Raw genomic sequence first — 22,557 nt, 5'->3', positions numbered from 1 at the left:
CTGTGAGTAAGAAAAAAGGGCAGAAAAATGGCCAGAAGAAACTTCGTACTTCGCACTTTGGTTCCGGATCTTTGCGCCGTTTGCATGGGCGTTATTATTTATCCGGCGTCATTCGCAAAACGCAGGCGCTGAATAAAGAAAGCAGGGGAATAAAAATCGTCGTAAAGGCCGATATTTGCGAAGGGCATAAAAATGAGGCTCTAAAGCTTGCGCCAACAGGAGGAAAGAGCACTAAAACACCGACGACTTCCGCTTGCCTTTTTTTACTTGCTTGGAGCTTGTAATCTTAACCCGAGATGCGCTTCCCTCTAGAAGTATCGTCAATCAGGGAAAGAGTTGTCTGAACCAATCGTTGAAAGAACGGCTGGTGTCTTTATTTTGTATGTGTAAGGTAGTTGTGCTTTGGAGGGAATGCACAGATAAATGTAAGATACCCAGAAAGGAAAAGCTCAGCGCATCATGTTCGAGGACGCGTTGCTATGGGTGAACACGAATCCTTAAGGGAAAAGTAAGGCGACTCCATAACGGCGTGAGATGTTCGTAGCAAATTTATTCTGGATCAAGAGAAAAAAATGAATAATAAAAAAATCAACAACAATGACAGCTAAATGCCTACTAAAAGCTGGCAGATTCGACGAGGAACAAGGAAAAGAATGCACGCGAACCATACACCTGTTCGAAAAATGTCAGCAGTAGCTACCCTTCATAGCAGCTTAAGACGATAGGCTGTCTGTCTGGGGAGCTGGCTGTGCTGCTCAACACGAGGCTTCGGATACAATTCCCCGCCGTGGTGGCTTCCTCGAAGATGCAGGGGAGAAATAAAAATGTCTGTTTGTACGCGATTAAGGTTGGCCAAGGTTAGAATGAGAGAGAGCTGGGCGAGGTGAAAAGGATTCTAGATTTAAATTTTAGCTGCGCAACAAGATTAGAACAAGAGAGGGCACAAATGTTTGAGCTCTCTTTGTTCACGCCCTGTTGCGCAGTTAAAATTTAGATTGATAACCCTGGTTGTCTAAGCCTTGAGTCATTTATGTCGACCTAAGAAAAGCGCGAAGTCTCATCGTCATTCTGTCTTCGTAGCTGCCCTGCGTCAGGTAGAGTGACGGCTGAATGTGAGGATGACGACACTCTCGTCATATGCGGGTCGGTGGTTGCGCGCAATAAAACTTCGGTGCCTCCGTGTAGTTTTCTTTCAGGGCTGTTGTGTTTTGCGTGTGTTTTTTAGCTCTATTGAACTCCTATTACCAGTGTTACATCCTTAATATATACATTTACTTGAGCCACGTACACTGTAACATCAGACGCATTCATCAGAAAACTCAATCGGGGGGCTCAGAATCTAATATAGCAACGTATGGGTACGAGCTACTTGGTACTCCATTTAGAACACCACTAAGCGCCGTAAAGAAGGCAAGGAACGGAGCGAATCACCTGCCAGTCTAAAATCACAACAGGAATGCTGCAAAAACCAAACAAGAATTCCTGTCGTGCGACAAAAAACTTTGTTGTGACAACATACGTCCTGTTGTTACGACAGAGCCATCTGTTGTTACGACACACATTTCTGTCGAAACGACAAAGTCAATTTTCTCAAGGACAAACACTCCTGCAGTCACAACAGAACTGCCATTTACGCTGCTCTTCACAACGGGCAATAACATTCAAACCATATGCAGCTACTGCTGGAACATCAGGATCACGACAAGACAGGAATTCGGCATGACGGAACATCAAAATCAGGACAGGAATACGACACACGACAAAACATCAAAATGACGACACGACAAGAACACGACAAGACGACAGCTACGACACGAGAAAATACGACAAACTTCAACATTTTTTCTTGTCGTCTTTTCGACTGGACTGTTGCATCGCTTTCCTTTTTTGTGCCATTCCTGGTGCATTTTTGCAGATCGCGACATATGCTGCAGTTGAAGCGGCACAAGGAGTACATCGAAAAAATGGCCGTAATATCCGCAGCAATCAACGGACGTTATCCGCGCCTATAATTCCTAGGTAAACAAATATATAGGGCAGAGACATAACATAAAAACACCAAAAATGGAAAATGTACAATGATATGCGCGCACCAGCCTATGTGCCCAATATGTAAAAGGCAAAAAGAAGAAAAAAAAGACAAATATAAAAAGATAGACAAATCGAAAATGTATGTCGGTATATGCACACCAGCCTATATGCCGACTATAAAATTCAAAAACGCGGACAAAACGCTAAAGAAGCAGAACGTGCTGAAAATATAGACTTACGTGCTTTTAATACCGTTAAAATTACGAGTATTAGTAATTAGCGTTCAAGTATTTGTCATTTCGTCGGAAAGGTATTCGAACGTCATATCCTTCGCCGTCTCCTTTCATTAGTCCTTAACTTTCACGCGGTTCAACAGAAATTTGTACCTCAGTCAGTGCGGTGACTGCGTGTCGGGATCGAAACTTTAAATCCTGAGGTTGTCTGTAAGTTATGAAAAATACAATCACTAACCGTATATGATGTCCTTTTACAGAACGGATCGCGACATTCGGGCTTAGGTCCTTCGATAACACTGGAAAAAGAAAAAAAAATCTTTGACACATTTCTGCTTCGTTGCTGTAAACCTCCTTTCACAAAGTGGCAGAAGCTCTTATGTTAAAAAAAATCATTAATCAACGCAGCAACTCCCGGTCGCTTTCATTTCCTTTTCCCGCTTTCAGCCTCCCATCTCCAATCCCATCCATGATTCCATTCAGATTCTGCCATCGCCGCTTGTGAGCCCAGCTATCACGCAGGTGCGACGGTTTTCGGCTTCTTTGCCTTTTTTTCTGCTTTTTCATGTCGTGGTGGATTCAAACCCTGAACAGCACGTCGGGAAATATGCGGATAGACGACAGTACTGTGGGATCGCTGCATTCCGCGGCACCTTGCGTGGGTTCTTCCTTACGCCAGCCCAGCGCGTTTGATTTGCCGATCTGAATACAGACTCGTCAGGAAAAGACAGCCCGATCCCGTTTTATCTGTAATCATCGGTACCGTATTCAAAAGCTGCTCGGGGACTGTAACCCACGGTGCCCATTAATTAACAGATATTGAAAAAAAAAAAACTGCCCTCTGTAACGCACGTTATCAGCCCGCGTCGCTGAGTGGGCATTCGAAATAAAGATTTAAAACATATAAAGGCGGCTTGTCGGCGCAAACCATGGAATATCGTGCAAAAGCAGCATTATGCATTCCTGCTCATACAGCGTTGTTTAGTACCCCGTAGCCGATGTGGGATTCTCTCTCCGTGTGAACCACTTGCTAGGCTTCTGACGAAACGATGCGCAACTCCCCATTGCTGGTATGTACTCGTCTGCGGATATATGTAACACTTTGCTAGGCTCACTACAGCGGCCATTCATTATGAATCAATCAGCTTAGGCCTAACGTTACGTTTAGAGTCCTTACGACGAAAACCGTTATACCCGCAACACGAGGCGCATTAAGTACAATGAGTACTTTTCCGATGGCTGCACATGCCGCCAGTACTAGGCTCTGCTTTTTCTTCATGAAAATTTCAATGAAGTGATCGGTGGAGAGTTTAAAGCACACGTTTAGCGGAGTGCAAGTCAAGCGTTCGTGCCCGGCCTCTTCTTCCCCTTCCGCTTCCCGTTCCTTCCATGAGCACCCCCATTCGAATACGCCCGTCGCCGTTCTCACTATCCGTGCCGGTGCCAGCCTCGTCCCCTAGCACGGCTCCAGGTCAGCCAGGGATCAGTTAATCACGTACCATGATATCACTACGCACCACCGCCTCTCTCACCGTCGATACCCTTCAGCCCACCCTGCGCTAACCAACCGTCCGGAGCGCTTATGCATATGCGACTCCAACAGACAAACTCTTTGGCGTGCCGAACACTATACTGCACCGCCCTCACCCATCGCAATTCTCCTCGCCAAATTGTCTCCTCTGTGGGGCCTAGCCACGCTGGTCCGCTCTATGTGGACCTGTTCTTGAGATCCCTTTCCCTCCATAGTTAATGAAGAACAGTGGGACGGAGCACTGGGCAGCTGGGAACCAGAGGTCCAGACATTTCTGGTCACTCCCCCCCGCCGACAACGCCGCCGCCAGCCTCAAACCGACGGCCACAAAGCCGACGAAGGGACTTTAACCTCTCCCATAAAACCGCTTCAAGTTCAACAAAGTAATGTCTCGCCTTCCCTGCAACCTCCCCCCGCCCTTATTCAGCTCGCGCAGCAAAACTATCGCGCGTGGCCTGAAACGCTGGCAAGAAACGAAAATACTCCCACTATGAAACACCACGGAACGGTCGCTCAATATGCGTCGTGATTGGCAGCGGCAGCTGGCGCTTACTTGAACAAAGTGCTTTAAGATATTTGCTTTCATAAAATGGTTTTAGATGTGGCTCGTAGGTTGGCTGCGTGAAGGACACATTGGTCTTCGGGACAAATAAAATTGCAGGGACTTATGCCATCGCATTGTTTTGTTTGGGAACAGCTACGCCGTTCAGCTTTCCCTCGAGTGAATTATTTCATGTGCGAGAGAGAGGAGGGCAGAAATATGAGGAAGAAGAGAGAAAGGGAGAGAACTGCGCTTCTGGTACGAACGCGAATGGTTTCGCCAAGACGGCGCGTAATCGGATTTCAGGCGAATATCGTGAGACAACTTCCACCATCATTTCTCGTTCGGTTCTGCCTAAAGGGCAAACTAAATCTGTCGCTGTTGAGGAGGAGGATAAGGTAAACTTTATTTAGCCAAGCTCTGTTACGAGGAGGTGGTGGCCGCTGGCTTTAGCCTGGCGGTGACAATGGCAGCCCGATTCGTCAGGGAGACTTGAACATCCGGATCAGAGCTGCCCAGCGTCCTCTCCCAGTGCTCGTCACAGTTGATGGACGGAAAAGGACCATTGGGGCAAGCCCACATGGTGTGAGATAAGGTGGCGGGAATGCCGCATGACGGGTATTTCGGGGAGGGAAATAAAGACGGGTGAATGCGATGGAGCAGCTGAAAGGTTTCTAGATATAAATGGGTTGGAATGGTTGGAGCGGAGCGCTTGAGGTTGTTGGGGGTGGCTTTCGTCCTGCAGTGGACCTAGGATGATGATGATTATGATGATGATGATGATGGGTATAACGTTTTTGCGGCATTTATTTTTCCAAAATTTGGGAGGCCCTTACACTGGTTTATTTTTTATCAACAACTGGTTTGTGTTTGTAGGCACCTATTTTCTCCAAGAGCTCATTCTTGAAGGACCCTTTTTTCGCTTGAAAATTGTTTACACGCAATCCCTTTACAAAGCAACAGCACATAACAACCTAACTTTGATGTCATCAAGGCTGCTGAGAAATTGGTTAAAGGAGCCATGAAGAGAAAATGCAAGTTGGTTTTATTCGAAAGATTTCGTGTTTTATAGTGCCCCCAGCGCTTGTCCGGATACAAACGGTGCTTTATTCACTGAGAAATTAAACAATCCAGGTTAAAATTTTGATTTTCCCGCTCAATCGTGCGTTTTTGTGGCCCCAAGTGACATCACAGGAACCGACCGCTCTGCAGCCTAGAGTACCTTCATTCACGCATCCGCCGTACAGGGTAGAGACACGTAACGCTGGCGCCGCCATGTTCGGTTGCTCGCTCGCCGCCGAAGCAAGTCATTGTGTCAAAACCGCGCTAAAATTATCGCCGCAACGCGGTTTACTGAAGACGTTTGAATCATATTGTCTGTTTCGCGTTGCTAGGTCTCGTGGGAAACGAAAAGAATAACGCGTTGAGCCCGTTGGCCCAATTGCGGCGGCACGGGACCGTTCAAAAATTGTCTCCACCCTGTACAGCGGTGTTGGTTTGTTCCCGCGTTTCTTTACGTTCCGTAACCTAGATGGCGCCACCATACCATGGCAAGCAGAGCAGTCAAGAGAGAGTGCCACAGCTCCCCACAACAGGTGGCACGGGAAGGGACCGCTCCTGCACGAGGGGGTAGACGTACCAGACCAGACAGAAGGTTCCCAAGAACTCTTCAGGGAATTGGCGGCTGAGGACAGGGAGGCCGGGATGGCAGGGGGAGGTGCTGAAAACGTACTACCGGCTACGGCTGACAAGCCGTCTGTTCCGGAACCGAACACAGCCCAACCAGCAGTGGTAGGAACCACACCACCCCTGTCAAACCGCCAGCTGGACGGAGCCACGAAGAAGGCCAACGATGGCAAACGGCTGGGTGCCACGAAAGCGCAGCGCGGGAGGCTAGACAAAGGGCATGCGGAGTCCATAAGTTGTGAGGACACGGACACGGCACGGGAGGTCCTCATTGTGGGAGACACGAATGCTTCCAGACTCACCCGCGCTCTCCAGCGACAGTTGGGGGCAGACAGGAGGAAATGTATACAGTGGTGCCAAGTCCGAAGAGTCCGGGCAGATGACATCAAGGGGTTGTTCAGCCGCAACCAGGAGGACACCAGCAGGCGGGCACGGCTAGTGGTTCTCCACACCGGACTGACGGATGTGCTGGATGGTGCACAGCCGGATGACATAGTGGAGGGCATCCGAGAGAGTCTGGTGCCGCACTCACCGCAGCTTATCATCTGCTCGGTGCCTGAGGTCTCCATGTGGGGAAGGGAACCACATGCGCGAGCGGTGCAGCTCAATTCTCTCCTGAGGCAACTGTGTTCCTCCCAGAAGGTGACTTTTCTGGACTTGTCAGCTTGCACGGAAGGAGAGGGCCGAATAGCGCGTGACGGCTTCCACTTTCTCGCTGAGACAGCACGCATGGTGGCAGGCTTGGTAGCCCAGTTTGTGACCCCTTTTTTAGGGGTACCGAAGGGGAAAAGCCAAGGCGGGGACAGGCGGATAAAGACACCAGAACGGCGAAGGACATCTACACGGATTTTCAAGCAGTCCCGGCGAGATTTCCCCAAGGAAGGTGCAACGCCACTGACGGCAGCAACAGGTCCTGGGAGAAGGACAAATGCTGCAGTGATAGGCGAGGAGCCACGCAGTACTGCAGAGTGGAAGGAAGCACAGCAAGAGGCTGGGGGTATGGGCCACAGCATCCCAAGGTACCAACGGCAGGGAGTACTTCCAGGGTCACAGCAGGGGCTCTGGAACTGGAGGCCTCACCCCCCTCCACCGGTGGCCTTGGCCTCAGGGCAATACCACCCAGCGGAAACAACCTCCCGAGCTGCACTGCCGTCAATGGAGATCCACCAGCCACCATTCCCGCAGGGATTCATGTCTACACAGCAGATGCCTGCAGACTGGCGCCTGTTCCACATGGTGGGAGACTTCGTCCGGCAGCACCTAGGTCGGGCAGGGTACCAGCGCGCATAGGTGTACGCCGTCCGCGCGGCCACCAACGTGGGCAGGATGGTATCAGGGTGGGGTTCCTGAACCTTAACGGGGGTCGACGCGAGCTCAAATGGACTGAGCTCTACCGCACACTGCGAGAAGATGACATCTCCCTGTTTGCGGTGGCGGAGACGCACCTCCGTGAGCTGGAGGAGCCACCTGCTCACTCCGACTGGTGTTGGGCGGGATGCAACAGAGCCGGTCAGGGGCGCAAGGGTGGTGGGATAGGCTTCCTGTGGCGGCGGGACCTGCAGTGGCGACGCCAAGAAGGTGCATGCAGTGATCACCTGTGGGTGTTTGGGGACTTGAGGGGCATCCCAGTGGCAGTGTGTGTGGTATACCTGGCAGTGAACACCAAGCACCGTGATGAAAACGTGCAGTCGCTGGAGTGCGTTCGCAGGGATGCCCGCCAGTGGGCAACGGACAGGGAACTCATCATCCTTGGTGACTTCAACGGGCACCTCAGTGAATTAGACGGCCACACTGACTTTAACGGGAGGCTGGTGTTAGGGTTGGCCGAGGACATGCAGCTCAGCATTCTTAACCTTGATCAGCGGTGTGTGGGCCAAGTCACCTGGTGTGCACGAGGAAGCGCCACCACCATCGATTATGCACTCATCTCACACGGTCTGGACAGTGCCTGTAGGATGTGCACGGTAGATGAGGAGGGCTTAAGGAGTGTGGGGAGCGACCATAACCGCCTGTGCCTGCAGTTTGGGGCTGCAGGGTTCCGGAAAAGAAACCCACAGCGGAAGGACAGAGGCAAGTACCTGCCCAGCGCTGCAGTGGGGAAGGTTTGTGAAGATTTTGAGGTTAGCCCACACAGGCATGCAGCTACATCTTACGAAGACTTTGTACGGGCCTTAAGGGAGGTCATTGAGCGCCACATGGTGCAGGACAGAAGGTCGGACGAGGCCAGGAAGAACCCATGGTGGGATGAGGAGGTGGAGACGGCATGGAAAGAGCGCCGTAGAGCAAACCGAGCTCACCGGCTTGCCATCAAGACTGGGTGTGCCGAGGCGGTCCCAGCTATGTGGGCTCAATACATTGAGCTGAAACGCAAGGTGCAGGCATTGGTGCAGGCGAAGTTGGCCGAGCACAACATGAGCCTCTTTCGGTCACTACACTCGGATGGCAAATCCACCGCCCAGAGGTTCTGGAGGTATGTCACGTCGTTGGACAGGCCAGCCCCCCCTCCGTGCCAGCTTCGGGATGTGGCATCTGGACGCTCTATCCTCAACCTGAAGGAGTACCTCACCGAGCACTTCACTCGTGTATTTCAGGACCCCGATCCTCCGGCTGACCTGTGTGGTGGGCAGAAAGAGGACATACCACCTGACTCGACCTCGGCCAGGTCAAGGGAGGAGAGCACACATTATGCCTTCTCAGGGTTGTCGGTGGACCGGGCCTTAGCACAGCTGCGGGCTCGAACAGCCATGGGCCTAGACAGTCTGCCAGCCCGGCTGCTAAAAAATCTCGGGCCTGTTGCCAGAGAGCAGTTGGCAGACCTGTTCACAGGCATCATTGAGAGAGCTCCAATCCCAGAGGACTGGCGTTTGGGCAGGATCACCCTTGTCCCGAAACAGGGTGGCAACCCTGCACACCTGGGCGACCATCGGCCACTCACCGTCACTAGTGTTGTGTACCGCCTGTTCGCGAGCATCCTTAAGGACTGGCTGAGCGGGTGGGTTGAGGCGCACAACCTCCTGACAGAGTTGCAGAACGGATTTCGTCGGGGGCGCAGACTGGACGACAACTTGTTTGTGCTCACTCAGTGTACAGAAATAGCCAGGAAGGAAGGACGCTCCCTGTTGTGTTGCTTCTTAGATGTGGAGAAAGCATACGACTCGGTACCCCATGCCCTTCTCTTCAAGCGGCTGGCACGTATGGGTATCCCAGGGGCCATACTGGACACCATACAACGCCTGTACGAGGGAAATTCAGTGGTGGTGAAGTTTGGTGGCGTGCAGTCTGCACGGATCCCAGTGGCCAAGGGACTCCGGCAGGGGTGTCCACTTTCACCACTGCTGTACATATTGTATGCAGCTGACATTGAGCGGGAGCTGTTAAAATCAGGCTTAGGCTTTGGCCTAAGATTTAGCACCAGGGGCATAGATGACAGCTGCAGACTTCCGGGTCTGGCCTTCGCAGATGACTTGGTCGTTATGGCAGAAAGCTCATCAGAGCTCCAAGTGCTGCTGGACATCTGCCATGCCGAGGTCACAAAGCTGGGCCTACGGTTCAACACCAAGAAGACTGCAGTTGTCCGCCTTGCTGGTGGTCAAAACGCAAACAGTACGCTCTCACTGGCCGGAAAACCCCTCGCCACTCAAGCAGCATACAAGTACCTGGGTGTGTGGCTGGGAATGGACGAGAACCTGTACAGTGAGCAGGAGGAGAAGCTCCGGCAATCAGCACTGAGAGCCCAAGGGATCCTCAGACGCCGGGTGCTGTGGGGCTGCAACCGCTTCACTATGGTACGCGAGTTGTGGAAGCTCGTCCATGTACCAGCCCTGACGTTTGCCAACGCTGTGGTCTGCCTGTCATCGGAGACTAGGGAATGGCTGGAGCGACGCCAGCGTGAGGTGGGCCGCACGGCAGTCGGCTGTCATGGCACCGTAGCCAACGAAGCTGTGCAGGGCGATGTGGGGTGGTCCTCGTTTGAAGCGAGGGAAGCTTCCAGCAAGCTTGTCTATAAGGGCCGCCTGCTTTTTATGAGCCGTGAACGCTGGGCGCGCCGAGTCTTCGAGTACCTGTCGGCGACGTGCCTGCGCACCAAGTGGACGCGTCGAATGTACAGGCTGGAACAAAAGTATGGACTCTCCCGAAAGCCTGTCGAGGCGAACTCGGCAACCTTGTGGACACGAGAAGTGCGGCTGCAGAAGAGGAGGAGTGGCGCCGCAGCTGCTCCGAAAAATCTTCTTTGGCCCTCTACAGAGCCCACAAACGTGCGATCAGCTCGGTCCGGCTGTATGACAACAGCCTGGGCAGCACGCTCCTTTTTGAGGCTCGAGCGGGGGCACTTCGTACGCGAGTTCGACAGAAGAGGCTGGACGATTCAGTGGAGGATGTCCTGTGTCGTGCGTGTGTCAGAGTGGCCGGTTTTAGTAAGGACTTGTCTTGGAAGAGATTAAACTGTTTAATGACAGGAAAACTGATTACATTGCGTTATAGGATGGGGAAATAGCACTGAAACGTCCGTCGCGATGCGCGGCGGTGGGGCGACTCTCTGCGCACGAAGTTCAGTTCACCCTCGCAAGCGGAAGTCCGAAATCCGAACTACACGCACACAACACGTACGCCGGCGCCGCTCGGGGCCGGCCGCGTGATGGTATATATATAAACACTGGCGGCGTCTCGAGGAGGCGTTGGCGGCGTAAGCTGTGGCGGTGTCGTATACGCTGCAGGGCCGTCTTCTCCGCTTTCCGTTCGTTCTTCTATTTTCTTTCGTTCGTCGCCCCCAGCTAATTCTTCGTAGCCCCTGACACGACCTCCCTTTAGAAGGATCTGTCCCCAGGTCCTTCACCGAGTTGGCGCCCGATGGAGCTATCCGCGAGCTCTGTGGGGTAATTGATGCGCTCGTAGTATGGACGCAACTGTTCCACGTTAACAGTTTTATCACTTGGGCCTCCGAGGTTTCCGATTCTCTTGATGCGCACCAGGTTTTCGCCAGCAAGGTCCGTGATTTCGTAGGGACCGTCATATCGTGGGTCGAGTGTCCACTTTCTGGCTCCAATAGAACACAAAACCTTGTCTCCTACGTTGAAATTCGGAGGATCCCTTCTCGCGTCGTATCGTCTCGTAGAGTATGCTTGGCTCTTCTGTAAGTTTTCTTTAGCTTCTTTGCGTGCCATCGCAAGCTCGTGAAGCCGTACCGAGTCTTCAATGTCATTTCTGATGGAGCCAATGTTCAGCTCACCGGGTAGTCTCGGCTGGTATCCGTGCATAAGCCAGAATGCGCTGTACCCTGACTGCTGTGTCTTTGCAACGTTGATGGCAAACACTGCGTCTGCAAGCAAACGATCCCAGTCGCGCGTCTCATTGAGCAGCTTTCTGAGAACTTGCTTTAATGTTGCCACCATTCTTTCGACGAGACCGTTGGCCTGAGGCCAGTAAGGTGGCGTGTTGACGTGTTCGATGCCGAGTCGTTTGTGAAGCGAAGCGGTCTTCTTGTTCACAAATCCTCTGGCTTGGTCGGTGATTATTACCTCTGGGACGCCGAAACGTGGAATCCATCTGTTGAGTAGATAATCAATGTAGTATGTCGATGCCGTACTTGGCACTGCTATTGCATCCATATAGCGTGTCGCGTGATCGATGCATACCAAGACGTAACCCTCGTCTTCGCTGTCATTAATTGGACCAAGGTGATCCAAGGAGATAACAGTGTTGGGGTCGTTCGGAATTTCTCGTGGGTGGAGGCAGCCTTGATTTCGTTTTGTTCTGGCGTTTATAGTCTGGCAGGTATGACAGGACTGAACGTATGTCTTGACATCCTTTGATATGGAAGGCCACCAATATTTGCGTTCGATGAGGTCCTTCGTTTTCGTTGCGCCGAGATGTCCGTTACTGTCGTGGAAAATCTTCATGACAGTGTCGCGCAGAGCTCCCGGTACAATAATTTTCTTCGATGAACGCCCCTTGTTGACGATTTCTTTGGTCAGAATGCCGTCGTCCATCTTAAAAGCGCTGTCCCGTCTCTGGCTGTCCTCCGTGAACCTGCGGCAGTCCGCGTCCAAAGCTTGGAATTTCCGCAGCGTCTCGTGATTGCCGGTGATGACGGTTTGAAGTACGTAGCCTCTCGCACCCTCCGTTTCGAGAATGTCTCCTGACATTCTTTCCGTTTCTGTCTGGCGTGATAAAGCATCTGCGGCGGTGTTGAGTCGGCCTGGGCGATGTAACACGTCGAAAGTGTAGTCGGCCAAGTCGAGCATCCAGCGAGCAAATCGTCGATTGATTGCTCCCTTCTTCATGAGGTACGTTAGGCTGAAGTTGTCCGTGAAGACGGTGAACCGTGGTCCTCCTCGTAGATACAAAGCGAATTTCTCTGTTAGAGCCCAGTGCAGCGCCATGCATTCCAGTAGGTTGGAATGAAGCTTAGAGTCGTGTTCGTTGAGCGCTTTGCTTGCATACTCGATCACTCGTTCCTTTCCGTCTTGGAGCTGAGTCAGTACAGCTCCCAGTCCCGTTTGGCAGGCGTCGACGTGGACTCGTGTCTGACATTCGGGACGAAACGTTGACAAAATTGGGGGACTCTTCAGCGAGCTTTTGAGGTTGTCAACGATGCTTTCGTGTTCTGAAGTCCATCGAAATTCAGCCTGTTCCGAAACTAGATTCCGTAGAGGTCGTGTGATTTTCGAGAAGTTCGGAATGAATTTGCGATAGTGGTTCGCAAATTGCAAGAAGGAGTATAGCTTCTTAGCGTTGACGTGCGGCTCAAACTTATCAATGGCTGCGATGCGTGAACCGTCTGGAATTCGGCCTTCCAGTGAGATCTCGTAGCCAAGAAAGTTGATGCTGCTGCGTATGAACTGGCATTTACGGATGTCCATCTTGAGTCCATTGATCTAGATTCGAGCTAAAGCTTCTTCTAGAAGTTCCAAAGCTTCTTGAATCGTGCGTGCGCCTTGACCAACATCGTCCATGTAGGTCGCCGTACGTGGTAGACCGTCGAATGTGTGGCGCATTATTTTCTGCATTGTTTGTGGCGCTTTGCAGAAACCGAACGCCATCCTGAGATATTCGTACTTCCCATCTGGGGTGACAAATGCTGTTTTGTGCACGTCGTCGTCCTTCACTCGAACTGTCAAGAAGGCAGCCTTTACATCCATGACCGTGAAGTACTGCGCTTTGTCCGCTGTGATATCAAAGAAGACGTCTTCCATCACAGGCATCGGATACGTTGGGTTTATGGTCTTCTCGTTTAGCTTTCTGTAGTCGTGCACCATGCGTCGAGGTGTGGTCGGGTGATTCGGTTGGTCAACCACAATCGTCGGTGCGGCATACTCGCTTTCGCTTGGACGAACGATGTCTTTCTTTAAGTATTCGTTGACTTGCTCTTTCATAAAGTTACGATCCGCTGGAGAGCATCTGTAGGGTCGTGAAGCAACCGGTATGTTGTCTCGTAGTTCGATAGAGTGCTCGATGTGTGGACAAAGTCCAATCGGGCTTGTTTTGCTCGCGAAAACCGAAGAGTTTTTCAGGAGCAACGCTCTCAACTGATCACGTTCTTCGTTTGTCGCGTCTGTTGTCATCGAGGAAACGGCAGTTTCGATACCTTCACGGATGACTGGGTCGGTTTCGATTTCTAGGCCCTCGATGCGTACGAAGTCCGTTCTTTCGTTTTCGCGGTGACGGCAGAACGAGGCTATGAGTGTCTCTCCGATTTCATCCGGTTTCGATGAACTGGTTGGATCGTGGACTGCGAAAGTTGGGCACTGTTTGTCCTCTTTCGTTACGTTAACGAGCGTGACGTCATTCGTTGGATGAAACGTGACTTCAACGTTGGCGTTTCGTCGCCAGTCTGAACCAAGAATGATGTCCAAAGGCTTCGGAAGAGGGCTTACCACAACGTTCGACAGTGTTGTGCGTGTGTTGCCTACCGTAATGTCAATAGTTGCTGAAAGCTTGGGCTGGATGGTCCTGTCCAATATTTCGATGCGGTCTTGCGATTTCCAGTGGGTGACGGGTGTATCTGGAGGCAATGCTTCAGCAGAGATTAGTGACACGTTGGCACCACTGTCGATGCAAACTTTCACTGGTGAGGAGTTGTTCAAAAGTCCGTCTACGATCGGCAGCGTTCCACCAGATGATTGCAAAAAGCAATTCGCTTGTCGGCTGGAACTGTGGCGTATATCTTCGGGCGCTGGTTGCGATCGACGCCTTTCTTCAGCTCGTAGTGTTGCGCTCGTTTTCGGTTTTGGGCACTGGCGGGATAGATGACCAGGCTCGTTGCAATTGTAACAGGGTCTTCCGGTTGGTGCCTTGAATGGCGAGAAACTGTTCGTTCCCGAACCCACACGTTCTGATTTTCTTTGGTTCGTTGGATTTGGTGTTTTGTCGTCAGTTTGGTCGCGTTCCGTTGATCGGCGGCAGTCTAGCATGGTTGCTCTGTCGATGAGGTCGATGACCGAAGTGCAACATTGCGCTGCCAACGGGTTGGCCCATTTGTCGTCCGTGATTCCAGCGAGAATGAGTGAAATTCTTTCTTCCGTTGCGAGGTTGTACGGTGCTTTCTCAAGCATGGCATTCTTCGCGTAAACGTACTCGGTTATGGTTTCGTTTTCGCGCAGCGTTCGTTGGGCTTGGTAGTTAAGGAACTCCTGCATGGTCATTTTGCGTTTGAAGCGTTCTGTTAGTGCTTCTTTCCATGCATCCCAAGTTTCTATTTTTCTGCCATAGCTCGTGTGCCAGTCGCGGGCAGGACCCTTCAACCGAGAGATCGCGTTCACCAAGGTCAGTGATGGAGTCCAGTGGGCTAGCGATGCGATGCGCTCGGTCTCCGCTGTCCAGGCCTTCACGTCTGCTCTTACCGAGCCGTCGAAGAAAGCAATGGCTGTGGAAGTATCGCTCGTTGAGTGGACCTGCAGAGGCTGCTGCGCTCGTGCTAAGCATTCGGCTATCGTAACTTGAGACTCGACCATCATAGCCATTAATCGAGCCATATCGTTCGTCTCCGATGGGGTTCTGCGGACTCCCAAAGTTTCGTCTCGTGCGTCAGCAGGCGTAACGTGCCGTGGAGTATCAAGGGTTGACTCACGTTGTTCGTCGATGCGCCCGGTATCAACTTGGTCGTCGTGACGTTGGCCAACTTGTTCCGAAGGGCGCTCGTTGGCTGTTGCCATGAGGATCTGGAGCTGAGACTTCAAAGCGTCGACATCGGCTTGCAGCTTTTCGTTGGTAGCCGCCAGGCTCTCCATGCTTGCCAGCCGTTCGTTGCTGGTGTTGCGTAGCATCGTCAGAGAGTCGAGGGTACCGTCAGCTCGTCGCCGTGCGTTGTCTTCGAGAAGCCTTTTCACAAGTTCACCTTTGTTGCCCGTGTGGCGCAAAAGGCGAAACTTGAGTTCGTCGGTCAGCTCTTTCTTTGTGAACAATTCCAGGGAACTGGCGTCTTCCGATGAAAGGAGGTCAGACGTCGGGCGTGTCCGAGTTGAGTCAGCGTCGTGGCACCCTTGCGTCGAGTGCTCCGCCATTCTCCGTCCGCTTCAATTTTGGTTGCCGATAATTTCGGGTAACGGGGCTTCAATTGTCGCCGTGAAGTTCCGTAGTCGGCTGCGCCATGTCAGAGTGGCCGGTTTTAGTAAGGACTTGTCTTGGAAGAGATTAAACTGTTTAATGACAGGAAAACTGATTACATTGCGTTATAGGATGGGGAAATAGCACTGAAACGTCCGTCGCGATGCGCGGCGGTGGGGCGACTCTCTGCGCACGAAGTTCAGTTCACCCTCGCAAGCGGAAGTCCGAAATCCGAACTACACGCACACAACACGTACGCCGGCGCCGCTCGGGGCCGGCCGCGTGATGGTATATATATAAACACTGGCGGCGTCTCGAGGAGGCGTTGGCGGCGTAAGCTGTGGCGGTGTCGTATACGCTGCAGGGCCGTCTTCTCCGCTTTCCGTTCGTTCTTCTATTTTCTTTCGTTCGTCGCCCCCAGCTAATTCTTCGTAGCCCCTGACACGTGTGTGCATGAGGAGGAAACGATGGAACATGTGGTCCTCCAGTGTGATCAGCTTGGACCAGACCGCAAGGGCGTGGGGAGCGATGGCAACACTCCTCTGCATGTTGCTCTTGGGTTTGAGGAGGGTGGCTCAGTGGACATGCGCGCTGTGGCGCGGACAAAGTGCCGCCTTGAAATGTGGAAGAGGGCGACCCTTGGCGCACAGTAGTATGGGTCGTAGTGTGGCGTAGGACTAGGACGGTGGGTTCGGGTTCTTCGGCCACTGGGCCTTCACGGGCCCTGAGCTCTTGTATATAGAGTGCGTGCGTAGTGTTATTTTTTTTTTTATTTTTTTTTGTTTGTTTTTGGTTAGGGTCGAGACCTCTCACCCGCCCGCTGCAAAGGGTACAACCGCAATATCATCATCATCAAGCGTTTGGTTTGTTTTTGCCCGCATTTAAACCTGGCTTGTTTTTGTTCTGGGAGAAAATATTCGTTCCCTGAAACAGTGCTCGCTCGACAAATGGGGTCACGTAAGACACCGTTGCTTGCGTCAATCGGCCAGTGTCGTCTGCGACAACCCCAAGCCCCGTAGTGCTGTGCAGCTAAACCAAAGCATGCTGTGCGCAGTACGAACAGCAGAACGCATCAGTACTTCTATGTTTACATGTGCTTTCGTAACTTCCACTGTTTGTCCCATCATTCTTATTGCTTTGTAAAGAATGTGCCCTAAATTTAAGCGCAAATCGCTCGTTCGTCTAGTTTGTAAGCTCTACCTAATTTGCGTCTGCTTCTGCCAGCCTCCGCCAATCGCAGAGCTTAGCCCATGTGACATCACAGGTTCTGTTGCGGGAAATGAGCTGGTGGGTCGCATGACCATTCCCGTTTTTTCTAATTATGTAGCTTATTTGAGCGAAGTTTACGTTAAAAGTGGGGTCAGTATGATTCTAACGAGACAATCTTTTGAATGAACCAAACTTGTGTTTTCTCTTCATGGCTCCTTTATTAAGCTTTCCAGCTTACTGAATTTTAAACTGATATGCGCACACAAGTTGTCGCGGCCGTTTTTTTTTTATTTATTGTTCGCACATGAGAGAAGCTGTGGTCGCAGACGACAAAGACACGAAGGAAACAAAACGCCACTGATGCGCCCAAGTGAACAAGGCGACCATCAAAAGCGAAAACCTTAGATGTCTCACTGTGCGTGATAATTGACCCTAGTCGTCGTCGGTGTCAACATGAGTGGTACCACAATATCTGCCGCTGTAACCAGAAAAGTAGGGGTGTGCGAATATCAAATTTTTCGAAATACGAATCGAATACGAATATCTAGCTTCGAATATCGAATCGATTATCGAATAACGTGGGTTTCGAAATCAACTTTTCTAGTTCTTTATGGATTTCAATAAAAATTCGCACAGCAACTCGAAATGCTTTCTTGGTAACACCATAAAAATGTGAAAATGATATTAAAAAAACATATTCATCTATAAAAGTTTCTTTCTGTTCACTTTGTACCGAGCTTGAGCGACCAATAAACCGTGGTAGAAAACTTGTTTGTTCTTTGAATTTTCAAATGAATGGACGAGGGCGTGACAGTCTTCTATGTTTTATTACAACACAATTTTTTTAGTTTTCAGTTTTTTAGATGTGAATGTACGACAGGCATTTAGACCATGAACGACTATTTGAAGAAGAATTCCCAAGAAGAAACCTGAAAATCTAGGAGTGTCAAGACCTGAACTGTTCCTCAAGGAATGTACAGGCGTTAATACAATGAACGACTATTTGAATAAAAAAATCCCAAAAAGTAAACCTGAATATCTAAGAGTGCCAAGAGCTAAACTGTTCATCAAGGAATGTAACGCAAAGAATGGAATAAAAATATACCTAGCAGTCACACACAAAAAAATCACTGAAACAAGTGATGCAGGTGGCAAAAAAAAATGTTCTGAGAAAATGGCTTCTGAAGTTGCCATATAGATTTCATTCATCAAAAGTCCCAAGGGTTGTAGCCTTTTGTGTCCTTTTGAACACGGGGCTTCTGGAATGCCTTGCCTTGAAGTTGGACTGCCTTTTGCAGCCTTTTCCTTTTTTGCAAAACATTATTTTCAGCTCCTTTGTGAAGAGTACATAGCCTAGTTTGCGGACCAAAGAGGGGGGAGATAGCTTTCAATGCAAAGTAGGTTAGCTGGTTGCCTGTATTGCACTGGACAACTTCAATTTGTAGTGTTGTCACTGTGGCAGCAAGTGACGCCCTCATTTTTTACTTGAATTTGAAAATTCAGTTTCGACTTTAATGTTTTATAACGTTGCCTGGAGCAGCAACTTAGTACTCGTACGTACAGGTGTTCATTGCCAAACGTTTACATACCACAATGATACAAATGAGCTACTTTGAAGCTTGGCATACTATTCTGCATAACTCTAACTTCAATGCATGCATAATGTTTTAGTACTCTTGAAATTCAGGACACCCAATATTCCTCGAAGAACAACCAGTATGTACTATAGATGTGTGCGTTTGTATTTATAATTCCCCTAAAAATACAATTTGTTAAATGCTACGGCAGTAACCTAGATTTCTAACGCCGTTAACACGTTTTTATTCCGAACTCGGGCCTGTTTGCATGATTACGCGAAGTACACGGGATACGTTGCGCAAGAAAGCTATATGGCTCGCCCGCATCGCGGCGCTCGTATACCGCAACATGTCATACTTTGATTGTTCCTGGCATTGCCACTCAGGTCACTCTTAAGATTAAATCTAACGTCACAGGCATTAATTACAGCTACTCGCGTTCAATCGCATCCGGTTGCGCATTCAGGCGATGCTCCAAAGCGCAGTGGCTACGCCGTGCGAGCCGCAGCTTTTGAGGCGTCGGCCGTTTCTTTCCCAAGACTAGCAAGCCTACTGTCAACCTTAGCAATAACTAAGCGTGTTAGCATCGCAAATCAGACGAAAAGTTCGCAAACCGCTATCACAAGCGCGCGCACCGCGTTTCACCCTCCGGGATAAAGTCACGTGCATCCCGAAGCGTTCGATGACCTTCGGCTTTGGAGCCACCAAGGAGGTTAAAAAAAAAGCAATTGTTTTTAACTTCCTTGGGAGCCACGCAACTTCCCGTAATCTGGCTTGTCATCTCAGGCATTCCCACCGCGATAATGTCCATGTTGAATACCACAGCAGATAAAATGACTGAACAGAAACTTGGAGTAAGTTTCTGCGAAGTGACAGAAAGGTGGAGTAAGTTTCTGCGAAGGAAAGTTTGATGTAGAAACTTACTCCACCTTGGGGAATTCCCCTAAATATGGTCGATTAGCACCTGTCCTTTACTTCGAGTTGTTGATCAATTCGCTCTCGTGGTAAACGACTAGCCTCCTGGTTAGCTCAGTTGGTAGAGCGACTGCTCCGGTTAAGCGGTGGTCCCGGGTTCGAATCCTGGACGAGGTCGAAATTTTCTTCAACTGCGAAGTTACTGAGAAAGCTGTATAGCTTTCCTTTGTAGCCGTACGGCTGCATTTAGGTGGATGTCAAACTTTCCTTCGCATAAATTGAGGAGTGTAGCCGCGCCCGTTCCCAAAACGTCCTTCCCGTTTGACCATTGTCTGTTTCTACCCGCTCCCAAAACGCCCGCCTCAATCAGACAAGTTTCTGAGCTCGCGGTGCGCGTCTAGGCCTTCAAAATTGTGCTGGGCAAGGTAGTGAGGTTACAGAGTAATGACTACAACATATTTTACTCATTTCTTGCTTAAATGTTTAGCGCGGGGGAAAATTCTATTTTACCTTGACTCTAACTCTACTCAGTAGAGGGCACCACCGACACGTTTTCCTTTTGAAGCTTTACAGATGATGGCTACAGTATTCTCAAAACAACTACAGTATAGCCCACTTATAGCGAACCTGCTTTTAACGATATAGCGGCTATAACGAACAAATCTTCGTTTCCCGTTACCATTGGTATACATAGATTTTCTGTCCAGATATAGCGAAAAGCGGATATAACGAAGTGATTTCGGTTTCCCGTTGTGTTCGTTATAAGCGGGCTCGCCTGTACTATTATTATTGTAATCGCTTCACCCGAAATGTGAAATATTCAAGCTACTTTAAACGAAAGAAAATACGTATGGGCAACAAAATTCATCAGATGTCGAGGCTTGCGCCGCGGTGGCCGGAATACGCAAACCGCAAACGGTGTGTTAAAACGTCTCCTACCGTTTTCAACGGCAAACAAAAACTCCGGCTCCCGCTAACACGGTAAACGGTGACGCAAACACGGTAACGATGTGATAAAACTATCTATTATCCACGGATAACTACCTAAATGTTTGGTTTTGCTTTTCCACGTACTGCGTGCCCGCTTATGTATTATTCGTGAAAAGTACACGCAAGAGAATACAGCTTGGAGTGTTCTTAACGCCAGGATGAGAAATCTGTGCGAACTATTTACTCCACGAAAAAATTTCGGCTTTAGACTTCAATAGCCACTCATTTACAGACATTTGATAAAAGTGATCGTTAGCCACACATTAAAATAAATCGTACCACTGGCTTGGCCCATATTAGTTGCCCATTTCATGAAATACGTTTTTTCTGTAGTTAGTTCATATCTGGTAATTATATTTCGCGAGACCTTTTTCCTGCGTAGAAATAAAACAGTAGCCCTGTAGTACCCCTAATAAATTAATGGTTGCATTTGTTAAAACACCCAACTTCATTCTCCGCAAGAGCTACGGACGCTACAAACTGGCACTGCGACCGCGGAAAGATTCTATTTTGGGAATTCTCCTCCTTTCTTTTTTGTCTGTGTTGTATATGAGTGCATGTGCATTCGTATATGCAACCGTAGGGACTGGCACCTTCACCGCTGCCGCGGAGTACACATGCAAGCAACACGTTCCAGAGAGAGAGAGATAAAACATCTTTATTGTCCGGCAAAATTGACGCTGCCTAACGTCGTGTCAGTCGGTCCCTCGGCATGGGCTACCTCGGCATCGGTCCCTCGGTCCCTCGGCATCGGCTACCCCGAGGGGACAGTGCTTTCGGCCGCTGACGCTCGAGAGCCTCCAACACTTGTTGGACGGCCCTGCATTGCACGTCATAGTCCTTGCTTGCCACCACATCCGCTAGATGCGGCGGTAACGTCTCTGTAGCACCGTCGTTGACTTTACAGTTCCACAGGATATGAGCCATCGTGGCCCTGTCCTTCCTACACACCGCGCACACATCGCTCGGATACACGTTCGGGCACACGTGGTTGGCTATCACCGGAGTCCACGTTCCAGACCTCTCGACCAACACAGAAGCAGACGGAAGGGTGTGGTTTCAGCTGTAATTCACCAACGCTGTACCGGGTCGGACGTAACGCAGCAACCTACGTGTTGTTTTTTTCATTGGTGCCGCGTATCGTAAAATGGACCATTACAAAAGGTTGCGGGTTAATAGGGCACGTGCACACTTTGGCTCCGCCAACCGTAACGTTTTTTTTTTTCGGTGAAATACGTTTAACTTCGCTTCAATTTAATTTTCAGGTTACGGCGAACGCAAATTTTTAACTTTCAGTTGCCTCGGACAAAACTCAAAACAAGTTTAAAATACAGTCGCACGCAACTTCAATTTCAAAAATCGCACGCCTCGGTCCGAGTCACCCGAGTCGAAACTGGGTTCGTTATTCCTGGAAGGGGCTAAATGGGAAAATACGAAACGGGAAGGGCGGTTTGTACCGGGTTGAAGCGGCAGGGAACAAACGAGAAGGTCCAGATGGGAACGGGTTCAAATGGGAACAGCCGAAATGGGAAAGGGCGAATGGAGAAGGTCCCTTTGCGCCGGGTTGAAACGGGAAGGATGAAATGGGAATGGGCTCAAACGGGAACCTCCCATATTGAGGGCCACAAGCACGTGGACATAGCTTCAAACATGCCCCTAGATGGTGCCATGCGTCGCTTGGCTGTGTAGCCTAGGCGTAAAATCGTGTTATGACGCGAACGACCTCGGTTCGGCCCCAGCAGTACCAGGGTTTTTACAAGACCTGTGATGCTTTTTCAACAGTGAAGATGTTTAGCAAATCATAATTTTTCGTGTCCGCAGTTATAATACCATGAAATCGCCGAGCGCACGCACATCAGTGCGTAGCTTGCGGGAACCGCCCGGTAGTTAACAAAACCATGAAAATGCCCAGCACTCGTGTGTGCGTGCCTCGCTGCGACCGTACAGCGTACCCTGAGCACGTTTGTCAAGCCATGCATACCCACTTAGGGAGGGTAGAATTCCCAAAGATTGCCCCCCCCCCCCCCCCCAAAAAAAAAAAAACTCCAGCAACCGCCGTAATGGCCAGCACCACATGCTCGGATAGAGAAGGACTCCTGCGTTCGTCGTATCACGGCAACACTTGCTCGGAACGAGAAAGACACGTCACAGCGTGCGCCCCTCCAAGGTGATGTCCAATGACTATCACTCCCCAAAAAATAAGAAAAGCTCCCACTCATAGCAATATTGATGGAGTAAAAATCGTTGCGGCAGCGAAGAAGAAGCAGATAGGCTGCAATCGTGGACTTAAACCCTCGTGGT

At 50.2% G+C, this 22,557-nt stretch overlaps 2 protein-coding genes across 3 annotated transcripts in view; one reads left to right on the top strand and one right to left on the bottom strand.

The window, feature by feature from the left end:
- The window catches only part of LOC144144382 (uncharacterized), a 525,773-nt gene that overhangs the window by 484,893 nt on the left and 18,323 nt on the right, over positions 1-22,557 (bottom strand). The gene's annotated exons all lie outside the window — the stretch shown is intronic.
- Positions 6,041-22,557, top strand: part of LOC144144925 (uncharacterized) — a 53,516-nt gene continuing 36,999 nt past the window's right edge. The window contains exons 1-3 of the mRNA XM_077676429.1: positions 6,041-6,664; positions 7,348-10,179; positions 14,732-14,785. Of these exons, the coding sequence (XP_077532555.1) occupies positions 6,041-6,664; positions 7,348-10,179; positions 14,732-14,785 (3,510 nt within the window). The remainder of the gene's footprint in view (positions 6,665-7,347; positions 10,180-14,731; positions 14,786-22,557) is intronic.

Source organism: Haemaphysalis longicornis, unplaced genomic scaffold (assembly GCF_048455015.1).
Source record: "Haemaphysalis longicornis isolate Haplotype H1 unplaced genomic scaffold, Haemaphysalis longicornis Haplotype H1 scaffold_7, whole genome shotgun sequence".
Taxonomy (NCBI): Eukaryota; Metazoa; Arthropoda; class Arachnida; order Ixodida; family Ixodidae; genus Haemaphysalis; species Haemaphysalis longicornis.
The sequence above is the reverse complement of the archived record's forward strand: the minus strand, read 5'-3'. Positions and strand labels throughout refer to the sequence as shown.